This window comes from Scophthalmus maximus, chromosome 11 (genome assembly GCF_022379125.1).
Source record: "Scophthalmus maximus strain ysfricsl-2021 chromosome 11, ASM2237912v1, whole genome shotgun sequence".
Lineage (NCBI taxonomy): Eukaryota > Metazoa > Chordata > Actinopteri > Pleuronectiformes > Scophthalmidae > Scophthalmus > Scophthalmus maximus.
Genome location: NC_061525.1, coordinates 18,130,608 through 18,146,659, shown reverse-complemented (window position 1 = coordinate 18,146,659; position 16,052 = coordinate 18,130,608). Strand labels below are relative to the sequence as shown.

At 40.1% G+C, this 16,052-nt stretch overlaps 1 protein-coding gene and 1 long non-coding RNA gene across 2 annotated transcripts; one reads left to right on the top strand and one right to left on the bottom strand.

Moving 5' to 3' along the window:
• Positions 1 to 7,425: 7,425 nt before the first annotated feature.
• On the bottom strand, positions 7,426 to 15,622 carry LOC118299760 (cholinesterase). The gene is made up of 10 exons (XM_035623753.2): positions 15,486 to 15,622; positions 14,199 to 14,507; positions 12,712 to 12,946; positions 12,404 to 12,536; positions 12,153 to 12,304; positions 11,877 to 12,063; positions 11,238 to 11,545; positions 9,778 to 9,987; positions 9,533 to 9,690; positions 7,426 to 8,110 (listed from the first exon to the last, which is right to left on the bottom strand). Exons 2-10 carry the CDS (start codon positions 14,497 to 14,499, stop codon positions 8,013 to 8,015), a joined length of 1,782 nt encoding a protein of 593 aa, XP_035479646.2. The 5' UTR covers positions 14,500 to 14,507; positions 15,486 to 15,622; the 3' UTR covers positions 7,426 to 8,012.
• LOC118299761 lies at positions 10,272 to 10,981 on the top strand. Its single transcript, XR_004789936.2, has 3 exons — positions 10,272 to 10,381; positions 10,522 to 10,654; positions 10,843 to 10,981. It is a non-coding gene; the product is annotated as an uncharacterized LOC118299761 (long non-coding RNA).
• Positions 15,623 to 16,052: the final 430 nt, after the last annotated feature.

The following is a 16,052-nucleotide window of genomic DNA, read 5'->3' as shown; positions in this document are numbered from 1 at the left end:
GCTTAGTCGTGTTGATGCATCAGACATTTTTAATCAACGGTATTGAAAAGAGAGCAGCTCAGCGCTAAGGCGCTTGGCAAAAGCAATGCACCGAGAGGAGAGGAGAGGATGGAGGGATGAGGAGAGAAGAGCTTGTTTTTTTTTTATCAATGTATCACTTTATTTATTGAGAAGATAAAAAAAAAACCATCTTTGGGGGGTTGAGCACTGCATCACTGCTCTTACAAGATTATTTATTGGAGAGACCAGTGAAAAAAAGAGAAAGAATAGAGAATGGCGCTGGAATCACACGAGTTTACCTTGAATTTGAGTTGTTAATAAGAGCATCCTGTAGAGACGTGAACAAAAAAGCTTTAAAACCTGGTTAGAAACAACTCTTTCACTCTTCAACTCAATTCCCAAGCGAGCTGCGCGAAAGCCTCTGTATTTTGATGGTAGAGGTGAGCATTCGTTTGATTTAGAATATGTCACGGTTGCATTTTTATCTTCTTTTGTAACAATATAAAGATTCAGTTGGCACTTGAAAAGGGAAGTGCTCCTTTGAAGCAAGTGGAGTCAACGTCAAGGCAAGCATACGGCTCTTTGCATTGTAAATGCCGAACGAGGTTGGAACCACCGCAGCAAAACAGCTTCAAACAGCATCTCACAGATCCAATTTTACTCCAACAGCAATTCAGCACTAAAGCTTTACCATACATGTTTGGTCATATTTCAGACTGTTCTTTGAGTAGCGTTATCTCTGTCTTCCAGACAAGAACACTTGATAAGCTCTGACTTGAAAGAGTTGAACTACCAACTCTCATGCTCTTGTGTAAGTAAATCTAGCGTGATAGACTGTGCATGCTAAATAATTCTGTTTTCCGGTCGACACTAATGCATATTTAATATGTCATATTGAAGCAACTGTTTCTTTCATAGTAACATGGTCCTTAGTTTAAACCTGCCCAGCAGGGACCTTGGTGTGCACAGTCACATTATGTGCATAACATTAGTCAAACCAAATTTAATGCAAATGTAATAAAATGTCCAGAAAATCTGCAAAAAAAACCATACTATTTAATGTCACTTCAAATATTAGGAATTAGGTACATTAACATGAACAATTGGTGGCACTGTGTCATTAAACCAGTGCAGAAGAAGAGGAAGCCATTTTGACGGAGCGATAGACGAACCTTGAAACATGAAAACAATGTGGAAAATGTGATGGGAATATGACATTTTGTTTTTTTTTCAGGTATGGTGTTTTAATTTAGGACAGTTACAGTTTATGAGTTTTTCCACACACCGAATGTGTTTGTCTGCTGGTATTTTCCATCTCTCCAGTGGAGCAGAAGCTATAGACATTTAAGTTACGTGCCTCATGTCATGATTTTCTCACTAAGTCGGTTTCTATTGCAGGTTGTCACATTTTGCTTTTGTTATTATACTAAACTTTCAAATGTCAATAATTTTCATATATCTTTTTTTTATGTGCACAATTTATTGAATTGAATTGTGCTGTTTTGGTTATACCCTTCCTTTTTTTCTTTTCACTTTTAATGCCTTTGGAGACTTCCATCTGAGACAAATAAATGATTTAAATTTAATTTGGCTGAGGTTAGATGCTGTAATTAATAAATAAAACACAGATCACAGAGCTAATGTGACTGCACTGCAAAATCGGCGACGCTGAAATAAAAATTGAGACCATAAAAACCAGACTTCATGCGGGACAGCTACACGTGCTTTACACAGCCCACTATCACTTAAAGGTATAAACATCGTAGTAACATTCGGATTATGAAATGAGGAAAACATGGGAGGTGGAATATCCCTGTTACTGCAATATCTAAAATACTGGAGATTAACAGATTAAACATGAAAGCATCTGACTGCAATCTATCAGTTACTGACAGGGCGGTAACACTAAGCAGATCATGCATGAACTTATATCATTTAAACCTTAAGATCAGCGAGCAGACACGAAGGGCTGCAGTGTTGATTACATCACAGAAAATGAACCAACGGGCTAAATTGCAGCTGGAAGCTGCCCTGCAGCACTGCTACCAAATGGTAAGATACAGTGCTCCTGTAACTAGCTGTTCTGTATAATAGTGGAGAACATTGCTCAGTTCATTTTCTCTAGCCGGAAAAACAAGCTGAGAACACTAACAATGCAACCACAAGGTTGCTCATTGATGTTTGGTTATAAGGGGGCAAAGTTGACTTCCTACATCCACCGCGCTGCGACACCATCATCATATTCACCACTTCATCGTGCATATGATGATTAATACCACACACACCTTCACTTGTCCTTCGGGGACAATGGACAAGGACATCCCATCCCTTTATCAGTCTATTTATCTCGCCGTACCGCTCAGCGACACACACCTTCATCTATTCTCATTATCCCAAAGATGCAAAGAGGAGGTGAGGAAGTCTTCCTTCCTGCAAGTGTGGGAAGAAAGCTAATTTCCACAAATAGGAATTACATAAAGCAAACCAATTTAAGATTTATGATATGATGCATGACTCCTATTGCAGATATGACTCACTTTATTGTATCACCCCCCACACTGAACAAGATATTAGCCTTTTTAATGATATACTAACTTGTCTCGCTACACACAAAACATTTGTATAATCATTCGTTCACCTCTGTTTAAAATCCCTAAGTGGTGATTAAAAACTAGAGACATTCCCTCACTGCACATTTGCACACAGTTCATGTGTGATGAACTTTGACTTACTCAGCAATTTGCACAGCAGACTGAAAGACTCCAACATGATGGCGTCCCTCATCTTAACAGTCTGACGTCATCTGGTTTGGCTCATGTCCTCCATGTCTGTCCTGTGGTACAATTTGTACCCACATCGTCTCCACACAGAAAATAGATGTGTGACATGGATGTCTTGCAGTGCTGCATCCAGGCCAGAACAAAAAAAAAACATCCAGTTGTACTAAAACTTTTGGTGGCCAGAAGGTCACATCGCAGTTAAAATATGTTCCATCAACAATACTACAAGGGTGAGGTACTACTAATTAATTATTTCTCTAGATCACTTATTTACCAGAAGTTGGCCCTGTTCATACTTGGCGGTAACATGCGGCTCAAGTGATTCCATCAAACGTCGACATCTCCACGTACAACACCTGCCCACCTGAACAGACACCTGAACATCTGTTCACACAGGCTGTCATTAGGATGCTTCTCCACGTGAATCCGCTTGCAAAGACCAGATGCAATGTTGTTTTTAACCGACGTGAGGCAACAATGCACCTCCCTTGTCCAGTCTGTTGGAAATTAGAAGATGAAAAAGCAGACTGAAATTATTTGGAGTGATTCAGGCAAAGTATTGGGCTACCTATGTGTTCTTTCAAATGCATTTCCAGAGTGGACAGTTGAGTAGGTTGTCCTTCATTGTATCATTAAATCTGTCTTAAAAAATGTGGTCCACATTGTGGTGGTCCACCTCTGAATGTGACGTTAGTAGATCTGTCCATACTTGTTCAGATCAAGGCATCATGGCATACACACGAACAGGAAGTGACACTGAGGAAAATAAGTTCATACAAAAATCCGGTATTATAACTTTAACTTTCAAGAAAACATCACTTTAAGCATGAAAAAAAAGGGGGATCAGAGTGAAATAAAGAACTCTTACTGTTTATGGTCAGTTTTTGGATGAACTGCAGAAGTAACACTTTGGCCTACTTCCTCAATACTGCAGAAGCATCCTCCCCACGCATCCCCCCACAGCACGACACTATAGTTCTGAATATTAAAATTGTGAATTTCTGTCGTTGAGAGTGAATGAGTGAGAGAAGACTTTAATTGTGATCGTTACCACAGGAGGAACTGAGGTGAAAGAAAAGTTCAAGCCTGCTTTCAGACAAGGTTGTGTTTATTTTTGCTTCTCCACGCCTAAAAATTATCCCCCATGCCCCGTGATAAACCGCACAGTGTGCATAAATATGATTTCAAAGAACATTTTCAGGACCTTTTTCAATTTCCACGGAATGATGCTATTATATTTCTCCGCTTCCACTCATCAGTAGCCTGATGAAAGCCGGCTGCCTCTCCTTGTATCATTCAGTGTCACTAAATCCGTTCTCATTTTGAACGTTTTCAGTCTTTCATTACCCTCTCTGTGTGACTTTTTTTGTGTGCATATTTTTCTCTACTTCTCTTCTCTTTGTGTTATTTTCTATATTTGTTCTGCGTGAAAACCGTTCAATCCTCCTTCATTGTATCAATTGCATTTTCTGTCTTTATCCTTACCAAATAGTCCACCCCACTACCTCAACCCTTCTACGTCTGAACCTTTCCACAACTGCTGCATGACCAACACCTTCCATCATTTTTCCGTTCTCCCACATCACCGCAGCCTATGTCTTTTTTTTCCTGTACCTCCCTCTTTCCTTCTCTGTTTCTCTTTAGCTGTCTGGATTTGTCCTTCCCCTAATCGCCTGTCTCATTTGAATGATGGGTGTCTCCGTCTCAACTGACAGCTGAGGTCAGCCTCATTCTCACTTTGCCACGGTGCAAAATGTCATTTTTTTGGTTTAACTCCAGGGGGATGCTTGAAATGCCTCATGCTATGGGGTTTACCGGTTGGGCAAAGTTTTTCATGTGCATGCCGGCCAGTTGCGCGGCTACTAGTGCTGAAGAAAGTCATGAAGGTTTCGGGATGGATCTTTTTTTTTGCTGTACATCTGGGGGAAAATAACCAAGTGGGAAATTAATAATAATAATAATAATAATAATAATAATAAATTTAATTTATAAAGCACTTTTCATTGCTAAAACAATCTCAAAGTGCGACAGAGTAGAAACAAGATAAAAGTTACCAAGCCCATGTGTGTTTGTATTCTCTTTGCATTTGGGTTCCGCAGCTAAATATAATGTTTCATCATTTTAGACTCCTTTGGTGTGTTATATGCAAAAGTGCATGAGTGACGATTCTTCATTTCGTATATCTATACTGTATTTCTCCCTCTGCTCTCATTATTTCCTTATGTTGGACCAGAAATCCAGGAATCATCAGGTCTTGCACATGTATCAGCGCAAGACAGGTTTCCCAGAAGGAGCTGGGGCACGTGTTTCACAGTTTCCGGAAAACAATGTTACAAGGTGCTTTATAAAAAAATCATAGAGCAGATACAGACAGGGCTCAACAACCATGAAACCAGTGCAAAAGGAGAAAAAATTTAATTAAATTACTAAAAGGACTGTAATAACATATTGAAAGGATCGTGACGTATTAAAGAGTTGTTGTTTTTTTAAAGAGATACTTGTTTTGCCGACCTATCCAGCATGAATAGCAAATGCTCAGTGACCATTCAGAGTGAGGAATATTTTAGAAAAAGAGCCTTGCATGCACACCACAATCAGATCAAACAAAAACTTCTGATTTCTTAAACAGTCTGAATAAATTCATAAAATCCATGTGGAGCAAGAGGGGAACTAGAAAAGGCGATATTATAATTTGATCAATACCGGTGCTCTAATTGCAATCCAATCGAATTAAATGAGGCAAATTGTTTTGTTTTTTCCTTTGGTTATTCAATATTTTCAGTTTATATTTTAAGGTTATAAGTCAGTGAAGAGGACATCAATTTTACTTATCCAAGGTTCAACTATATAAAATGGTACTGGTAGAATAGAAGAAGAAGGCTAAGCCCAAAAAGGCTTGACTTACGAATGCAATCGGTGGCATTCCAATAATAATTTGAATTTCATGGAATGATTTAGATGTCATTTTGAATGGCTACATTTTTCTTATAGATTTCATTCCTGTCTCATGAAACAAACGTTCGTCTTTTACATCAAGCATTGCGATTGACAGTGTGCTCCGCCTTGGGGGTTATTAATAGTAATTTCACATGACACTCAGTGGGAGGTGTTCCCTTAGTTAATGAAGCTGTCGCTGTCATGCGCATTAATCTCAGCTCACCCCTGACATCTGCCTCAAAGTGTCATGTATAAGAACCAAACCGTGGCACTGACATGAGTCAAAACAACTAAACTGGTGTGAAGCAGCTGTTCGTCATTCACTGTCACAATCTGTGAAGATATAAAATCAAAACCCCAAACTCGTCAAACAAGGAGTGCCTTGACTCATACAGCAGTGTTTGTACAGTCAGTTTCACTTATAATTTTGGTATCCTCACCTCTTGTCAATATTCGCTTGGTAGATAAACTTTCTAACCGTTGTCCTCATGTGGAACAACACTGATTAGCATCTACATAATGTCAGTTTACTGCACATATATTTCATGTTCTCATTTTCATGACTCAAAAAATATTTTAGTTGTTTTCTTTCTTTTTTTAAAATTTGTTTATTTATTTATTTTTTCATTATATTTGACCCGAGCAAACATTTTTTGTACTTCACTGGATCTGTTTATGTTTTATTTATCAACTGTAAAATGTAACAACGAAAACTAGATAGGCACATCTCTGCAAAACTGCAAAAACTCATAGATATCTGTCCTCTAAATATGCCAAATTTTTTTCCCCATCAACATCCATGTGTAATACCCTGGGAAATTGGTACAGAAAATGTCCATCTTTACTCATATCAAGTTTCATAAATATCCGTCAACCTGTTCACAAGTTATGGTCTAATACACATACAAACTCCCCAAACACTTCACTCACCCTTCGAGTGTGAAGTTAAAAAAAAAAAAGCACTTCTTGACTGTAAAGGGAAAAACTTCCTTTTATGAACCTCAAACAGACCAAGACTCAAGTTAGGCGACCATCTGCCTTGACCTACCCTATAGGTAAAGAAAGAAAGAGAGAGCGAGAGCAGAGGAGGAAAGAGAACATGGCCCAATGCAAGTCCATCATAGTAAAGTAATAGTAAAAGTGGAGAGGATAAAGATCCAAACAGATTATTAGAAAAATAAATAGCTTGACATTTAAAAAGTTAATCTTAGCGGGGGGGGGGGGGTAATCAGTTGCTATGCAAAACCCAAGGATTATTAATAGCATTTTTTTTTTCGACACGCTGACCTTTGCAAGGCGAAACTGTTTATCATCACATTACTGTCTTCAGCTTCAGAATTAGGAGCAATGACACGGTATGCTGGACTGTGAAACATGTATGATGACCAGAATAAATATCATTCAGCAAGTGCTAATGGTGCCATGAAATTGTTTGCAAATGACACTATAAATAACTTCACATGACTAACTGGTGAAACAACAGATCTTCACCTTATACTCTCCGCTGAGATACTGATCACACATCTCAGAAAATGTCTGTTAATATTAATATTTGTTAGTAACAAATATTCGTTGTGTTAGGTAGGAATAATGAGCCCACGTGCAACATAGAGGAAGTGTGAACCAGAGATTTGTGTTTGAAGATAATACATTAAATCATAACACATAACACATGATTTCACTGATTTAAATAATGCACCAGAGTTAGTCAATCTTATATCCACATCTTTAATTGTCGATACATGCCCTTTAATGATTAATGCAAATATAAATACAGCATCCAAGATTGCGCTTGTGATGTTTTTGATGTAGTCTACTGGATTACTAACAATAAATTCTAACCTGAGTCACAAGTGGTGGCAGGTGAAACAATCATTTGTATGCTGTGTGGAATTGTTTATAATAGACTTTGTTACATTCATGTTTCAATTCCAATTTTTTTTCCAGGAATAGTGCAAAAAACTTTATTTTTTCTTTGTGTTCATAAAACTTTTTTGTGGTATTCTTTTTGTATTCACACACGTCAATTAAACAAACATGCAAAACATGGTTGTTACAGATAATATACCCAACAGTATTAAGAAGTTGGCAAAATTATAAATAACACATTTGAAGTACTGTATTAGTGATAAGGGTTCAATTACATGACAAACATATACTGCTGCTGAATTCAATCTATTCAATTAATAAAAAACAATAATAGTCTAATCAAATTAATTATTTACAAAATTAGTAGATTTAAATTTTGTTCAATCATGTGGATTCATTCAAACTGTGTTGAAAGTTCGCTTCACTCTAGTAAACCAGTAAACCAGCAACGAGTAAAATGAGAAGGAATCCATAATTACAGCAAATTATAATCCCATTTGCTTTTATACAAGATTTGAGGTCATCTGTGGAGGAAAAGGCAGACAGAGAAACTTTTATTTAGTCTTAATCTCACAAACAGGTGATTGTAACCTGGTGTGTATGTCAGTGTGTGTGTGTGTATGTTTGTGTGTGTGTGTGTGTGTGTCTGTGTCTAAAGGTGGATTTCTGCTTGACGCATCGGTCCAACCGCACGGCAGCGGTGACTTCATTTTGAGGTCACATCCCTTGGAGCACAGTGCACATCTAGGCCGTTTGGCGAGGTCGTGCACCACTTACTTTTTGTAACTTGCCGCTTGCGGCGCGTATGGCGATGCGGACGAGTTGGAGGCAAAATTCCACTCATATGATCCGTCAATGAGGCAGATATTCACAAATGGTAAAACAGAGAGTAATTCATGGCCCTGTAGAGATCTCTCCTACACCGTGAAGTTTAAAAGTGAAAGCTAGACCCAGACAGTCTTGTTCAGGGAGAATGAGGGGAAGTTTTCACCAGGACACTGAATCCGCCCCCGACGTGTCTGTCGTCGTTCAGAGGACGAACAGATCACCTTCTTCTTTTACGTCGCTTTTACAAAAGCAAGTTTGAAACCACAATTTTTTCCTCATCTACCGAGCCCAACACCATGGTGCGTGACGCCTCTATCTTCTTCTTGTGCTGATTCCAGCAGTGTAGATAGTGTTTTGTCAGCAGCGACACCTTTTGTATAGGAGAAGACTGCACTGTGTCTGTAAGCTGTAAATCTAGCTTCAGCCTAATCTTAAAAACACTGAGGATCTACAGTGTACAACTAACTGACGCACTTGCCAAGACAGCGCAGCAGTGTCCAGTGACACAGTCCGAAATTGGGCTTTTTGCTTTTGATAGTATATTTGTAGCTCACCGTTTGACAGTCTACAACATTAACAGCAAGAATCCATGAACAATGGAGTGCATACATTTACATACAGTCAAACTTTCATGAGTAAAACAGAAGCATGTAAATGGCATGGCAGTCAGAAACTGTTTGTGCTGCTCCATCTAGCAACCACGCTTGCGTGAAAGTTCCTCACTGTATGACCCAAAGCGCGATAACGACACCTATTTGGGGCCCTGCATACACTTAGGTCTGGTAATGGCTCCTGAAAGGGTCATTCTGGGCGAAGAAGGTGAAAGTGCGGCCATACAGTAGAGCTCAGAGGAGAAGTGTTTGAGTATCATTCACCCTGTGATCAGTGAAGTGATGACTAACCCTCCTCTCCTCCGACTCCTCCAGACCTCTAGAGCTGTGGTGAAGCAAGACTGGACACAAATCTCCTCCACAGGCTGACAAAGGCAAAAAAAAGCCTAACGCAATGCCTCCTACAGAAAACTATCAGGTGTGTGTGTGCATGTGTGTGTATTTTTGTGTTCTTATGTGTGTGAAGGACACAGAGACAGACGGACAGAGTTTGTGTGTGTGTCTAACCTGAGACTCTCTGTACACGTGGTATTAATTTGTTCCAGAGTTGACACTCTTGAGCTCTCATCATTGTCTTTGGTTCTGGTGGGTTGGTGTTCAGAGTGACATACTCCTGCTGTTGAGGGGTGAACGCAGGCCACTGAACTCCGTCAATCCCTGGATCCCTGACAAAAGGAAAAGCCGATCACGACAATTCAGTTGTGTCACAAGGTTTTCTCGCGCAGTTTGAGTGACTATCTGATTATGCGTACCCTGTGCGAGCAAAGTTGGCCCAGTGTTTCATGATCTTCTTAGTCATGTTCACTTCAGCCTTCGTGTACCCCAGGGATGCATTCAGAGGCATTCCAAAGACAAATTCAATCTCATAGCCGTGCATAACGCCCATCCATGCTGGCCAAGGGTTGATGGACGACCGGTGGTCAAATAAATAGAGAAAAGTCTTCCCACCATGTTGTGAGTACCTGGAAAACAATGGACAGTAATGAGCTTGTTTTTACAACTCTAGGTCAGGTTAATTATGGTCAATATAACAAAGCATACACTGCGCATGCTGTATTTACCCCAATCAGACAATTGTAACTTCAATTTCATAGTGACAGCTGGGACTTTGGATGAGGAAACCAAGCAAGAGCAGGCAGAGCTAACAAACTGGAGTCCCAAGACTTTGAATAGAGTCTCTGACTCGGCTTTAGATTAGTTCTAATTACCTACGCCTGTTTCTTCGTTTGTTTGTCTGTTTCTTTGTTAGCAGGATTAATCAAAAGATTATGGACAGATATCCATCCATCCATCCATTATCTATACCTCTTTATCGGGCTGGAGACAATTCCAGCTGAGCTTGAGTGGGAGGCAGAGGTACACCCTGGACAGGTTGCCAACATATTGCAGGGCCGACACACAGAGACAGACAACCATTCACTCGCACATTCACACCTATGGTCAATTTAGAGTCTCCAATCCACCTAACGCCAATCTGCATGTTTTTGGACTGTAAGCGGGAGCCGGAGTACCTATAGAAGACCCACGCAGACACGGGAGAATATGCAAACTCTACAAAGAAAGGCCCTGGATGGTCCAAACCTCCTGGATTCAGACCAAGAACCCTCTTGCTGTGAGGTGTCAGCAATGGTATAAATTAGCAATAGTCATTTGGATATTTGACCGGCTGGATCCCTTTTAACTTTTGCCTTGTTAAACAAGAACACTTGTCTTAATACCAATGTTATGGCTCCTCATCAAAACAATTATCATTGTCTGTATTTTTATGAAGTCAAATACAAATATAATTTCATATAAATTTTCTGATGTTCTCCTAGGAGATCCACAGGTGCTCCCAGAACAACTAAGAGAGTCGTCCCCCACCAATTGATTCTTCAACCGATATTAAATGGGCTTCTGTGTCGTATTTATTTTAAAGTTGGGGTTTTCTGTTCGATTTCAATTAGAAGGTCACCAATATAGGGGTGACCCTAAAGCTGGGGCCTCCTTGTCGGCTGGACCATTTACTGCCTGGCCCCACCAAAGCATCCCCTTGCTGAGCTGTTTTCAGTCTGAATTTCAGGTTACAACAAGATAAAATAAACATTTTGAGAGATATAAAATCATCCTGTATTTTACTACCCTAACACAAAACCTTTTGAAGTTGAAGAAAACTAAAACATTCCTTCTCAATCAATTTCTGTCATTTTGTTTTTACTTTTGTATGTTTTACCTTTGAGCAAACTCTAGCGCAGGACAAACAAACAGCTGGTCTCCAACAAGACTACCCAGTAAATCACGGTTTTTCATCCTGTTATTCTCATCTGTCCAATCAGTGTACTGGAGAATGGCCGTCTCTCTTGTGACATCACTTGCATCTTCCATTGTAAGGGTCACTCCGTGCAGAAACTCATTCCTGGTGATGAGACTCTGACCAGTAATGTTAATTCCAGGCACATTAATTATGAAAATCGTCCCCTCATCCTTGTTTACGCCAAGAAGCAACTCTTTCTTTGGGAGGTTACCGGTACTCAACAGCACCTGCAGAAATAATTAAATTAAATTAAATTATTTAATGTTTATGAAGCAAGGCGGATTTGAATATAACTGATATTCCAATGTATCAAAGCATTTTTGTTTCTGGCTTTATAATGCTGTAAGCAAGCATAGTTGGTATGAATATATGAATATTGAATATTATGTCAACTGAATTTCAGTGTATGCCTCCATGTGTGGGAGTAATATCCTTGACCCAAACTGTACATGTTAGTTTGCCTTTACATCATCAAAACTACACTCGTGCTAAACTAATTGACTGGGTTTATGTACATTGGAGATAAGACAGTGAAGCTGTACAAACATGTTGACCTACTTCAGGTTTATCTGACAGGAAGTCCCCATCAACGACAGGGGCAAAGGGCAGGCCTAAGAGTGAAGGCGTAGTGAGGACATCATGTTGCTGCAATGCAATTTTCCCAGGATCAGCCTGCTGCAGACAAGCTTCAAGTTTGGCTGAATTGGACTCGGGACATCCCAGTGACGTCGCCAGCACCAAGGCCCTGGATATGGACGATGAAAGGGAGCAACACAATCACTAAAAGCATGGATCAAGAGGAATAAAGTATAAATATATTCATCTGTAAACTACCTGTTCCAGGACTCAGTCTGGCTAGTTGTGGCCCAGCATGCATTAGGAGAGCCACTCTCCATCACAGCCCTTTGAAAAAGACCATGGCTCCCTGGGGACAACAGGTGAAAGCCCACAGATGCTGACCCAGCACTCTCCCCAAAGAGAGTCACCTGGGAACAGCAGCAAATCAGAAATCATCATATTGTTTAATTATCTTTTCAAATGATTACCTGATTTTAGGTAGGATAGAAGACAAAAAAATACTTAACCTTTGAAGGGTCACCTCCAAAAGCAGCGATATTATTGGCAACCCATTGGAGGGCTAAGCGCTGGTCCAGCAGACCTGCATTGCCTCGGATGTTCTCGTTGTCAGGAAGAGACAGGAAACCCAATGCTCCAAGTCTGACATTGGTGATCACAAGAATGAGGACAGACGTTCACAGCATTTAATTATTCTCACTGTAACTGTAATGTCTCATTGAGAAAAGTATGATTAAGAGTAAGTATAACATGTTGGAGAATTTTTTTCGGGTAAGAATCTGAAAATGTTCTTGCATGAGGCCCAATGGCTTCTTACCGGTAATTCATTGACACTACAACAACACCCTCAGATTTACTCAGGAAGTGGCCGTTATACATTTCCAGAGAGGATGTTCCCGAAGAGAAACCGCCTCCATAGATCCAGACGAGAACAGGAGCCAGTGGTGAGGGCTGAGGCTGGGTTTTATTGAAATGTGGGGCCCACACATTAAGGTAAAGACAGTCCTCACTCAGAGGAGTGTTTGGGTTCCACATCTCTGCACCATGGAACCCTGGAAAGAATAATCATATAAATCCTTGTCAACAGAGACCGTCAGGGACTGCATTCTTGAAACAGACCAACACTATTATATTTGTGATTATATATTGTCACACTTTTGTCAAGTATTCAGATCTGAATCAGAGCCAAAAGCTTTAAAAGTGTAACATCTTCTATAAACAAAAGTATAGCATGTTCCAAGCCAAACTTGGAACATGCTATACTTGGAACAACAAAATATGACAATAATCTCAAAAACATTATCCAGGCTGCACAAGGTCCAAGAAAAAATAATTTACTAATTCAAATGATTAAATGTATCCACGACACTTAACCTGAATACGAAAAAAACATGCAGCAACTTTAAGGAAGATCCAGGTTTAGTAATCCTCATACTTTTTATTTCACGACCTCCATTTCAGATGAAGTTGTAAATCTGCCTCATTACACCACGTCCTGTTTCTGTCTCTAGTCTCTTTTTCTCACTTGACTATGCCCTTATTCAACTTCTGGCTTTTTTATAATGCACTGTTGTGATCAGATGTTAACTGAATTAATTTATACATTCACATAAGACAAAGATTCTCAAAGAGTTACAGAAGCAGTGAAAAAATGAAATAAAATTAACCCCAGTTTTGTTTCCTTTGAATAAGCACTGCTTTGTCCCAGACAGAAACAGTCTAACACCAGTGTCTACTGTCCATATCTATTGGTGCTGTGATATCTTTATTTGGAGTATGGTTTCTAGTATGGTACGTATGCATGGCACTCGTAGCTGGCTCCCAAACAACCCCTGACAGGTGGCTGTGTCTATAAATAGCTAAATATCCATAACCCAGTGTCAATGGATGTCTCGGGTGGAGGGGAAGGCCTGCAGTTTGTGTGTGTGCAAGCTTATATATGTGTTTGTGTAAGGCATATCCAACCAGTTTCATTCTTTCCCAAGATACATAAGTGTCTGCAATACATACATTAGCCATGACATTCCTCACACTCCAGGTGTGGATGTGTATATGAGTGATTACCCTGTTTAATAACCAGCAAAATGTGAATATTCTCCTTCATCCCTTGGAGAGAAAGAAATGGCAGAGGTTGTTCTGTTGCGCTCCGACAGCACAAGACCATTGTATGCTGGACTCCATTTATGTCTCGTCACACTTCGGTCATGGTCCAGTGTAACAACACACTATGAAATTAAATTCAACTCCACCTCAGTCAGCAAATTTTCAACTTTAAAGTGCCATCCGTGTAAACAAGCCTCCTACCTGGATGAGTTGTATCTAGTATCTGGTAGCAGGAATGCGGGAATGCGGTGGCATCTCTCACCCCTTCCCATCTCTCTACTGGCTCTGGAGCTCTGAATCTCAATTTTCCTAGGGGTGGTTTTCCGTACGGAATTCCAAGAAATGCTCTGACATTACCACCCAGCACTGGAAGCAACTTCCCTTGAACTTTCCCATGCTTAGTGTTGACCAGCAGATCATCTTGAGCGGTGGGCGATGCGGTCAGGAGATCGAGCAACAGAAGAAGAACTGCAAAGTGAGGACGTAGAGGGACTGTCGCCATGGAGAACCCTGTTGAGTGAAAAACATGTCCACACAAAGACGATTATTTTTCTCTACGTATTCAAGTAAAGCTTGTTGGATTGAAAAGTTTATTAAATAATTAGTGATACAGTAACTGATGGCCTTGACTCTAATTCATCACTGAGAAGGTTTACTTTCATAGACCTATTTTGCAATTTTTGCATTTGCTGCAGCCCTGTGGGTGCCGACACCTTCAATTCATTTCAACATTAAACTTATTGGCTTTTCACTTTCCATTGTATTCCTATAGTTGTAACATTTATTTAGACTTTTTGGTGATGTGCCACTTTCTTCAGTGGAGAATGCCAGTGCTTTTGTAAACCAATATGATCAGACTTATTTTGGCCCAGGTCCAGGTATGCAGTGTTGTGAGTTTACTACAAATATATGACAGCATGTGATCTCCTTCGTTTAAGATTAGCAGGGTTGAAAGATTAAGGGCCAGGAGAGCGTCCATGCGTTCGGATGTGGAAAACGCCGTCACGCATTCATCACTGTAGGCTACTGCTTCCTCAGGGTTAGGAGTTTGAGGAGTGAAGTTGACAGGCTGGTTTACCCTAAATGGCCGGCTCTTCCAGCAGTGTATGGATGTGTATGAATGACAGAAAAGAAGAAGAAAAAAGAGCGCACGGTGAATAGCAGCGCTGTGTGAATGGGTGAATGGGACTTTCCTGTAAGGCGCCTCGAATGGTCCATATGATTAGAAAAAGCACTATATTAATACAGTCCAATTGCCTTTAGCTGGGCACATATGTGTGCGAGGGACAAATCCTTTTAATATTTGAAAAGTTCGGGCCGTTCGACGTCGCCGCGCACAGCTGGATGTGGAGCAGACGCGCCCAGAGAATTACGCATGCGACTTCGGAAAAAACAAGAAGGCATTTTCCGATGGTGAATGTGATACAGCTTATTCCGACTTTACAAAACGGGGGAGAGGGGAGAGAGAAATATTTACTGACGTCTTACCTTCTAGTTGACGGGTTTGTGTGTCCGGAGTGGATGAGAACGCAGCGGTGATGAAGCCGAAGGTGACGAAGGCGTGGACTCAAAACTCCTCCAGAGTCCCGCTGGACGCGCCCTGTCCGCCACACACACACACACACACACATACACAGACACACACACAGACATTTCTCATGCACATTACTGGAAACTGGTAACTGATTGCACACTTGCACCAATATTATGTACATTTATATATATATATATATATATATATATATATATATATATATATATATATATATATATATATATAGTATTACGCCAGTCCGGGAATCACAAACAGATCTGCAACTTGCAAAACAGAAGTACAAGTACAGTTTCAGCATTCAAATATTATCAGCTAAAATCTACTGAAAGTAAAAGATGTGGAATAAAGTGCTCAGTGTCACTGCAATATCACTGCACATCACTTAAATACATAATTAATTCTGATGCATCTATGGCTGAGGTGGCACTAGTTCACATAAAAGAAAACAAATATATAATCTCTGTAACACAAAAAATGTGTGTTCATTTCTCAGGCCTGTC

Coding starts and splice junctions, on each gene's coding strand:
- LOC118299760 (XM_035623753.2), bottom strand. CDS start 14,499: ATGGCGACAGTCCCTCTACGTCCTCACTTTGCAGTTCTTCTTCTGTTG. Junction 12,305..12,403: donor TTGGAGGTGACCCTTCAAAG/GTTAAGTATTTT, acceptor TGCTGTTCCCAG/GTGACTCTCTTTGGGGAGAG. Junction 8,111..9,532: donor ACGTGTACAGAGAGTCTCAG/GTTAGACACACA, acceptor TTTCCTCCACAG/ATGACCTCAAATCTTGTATA.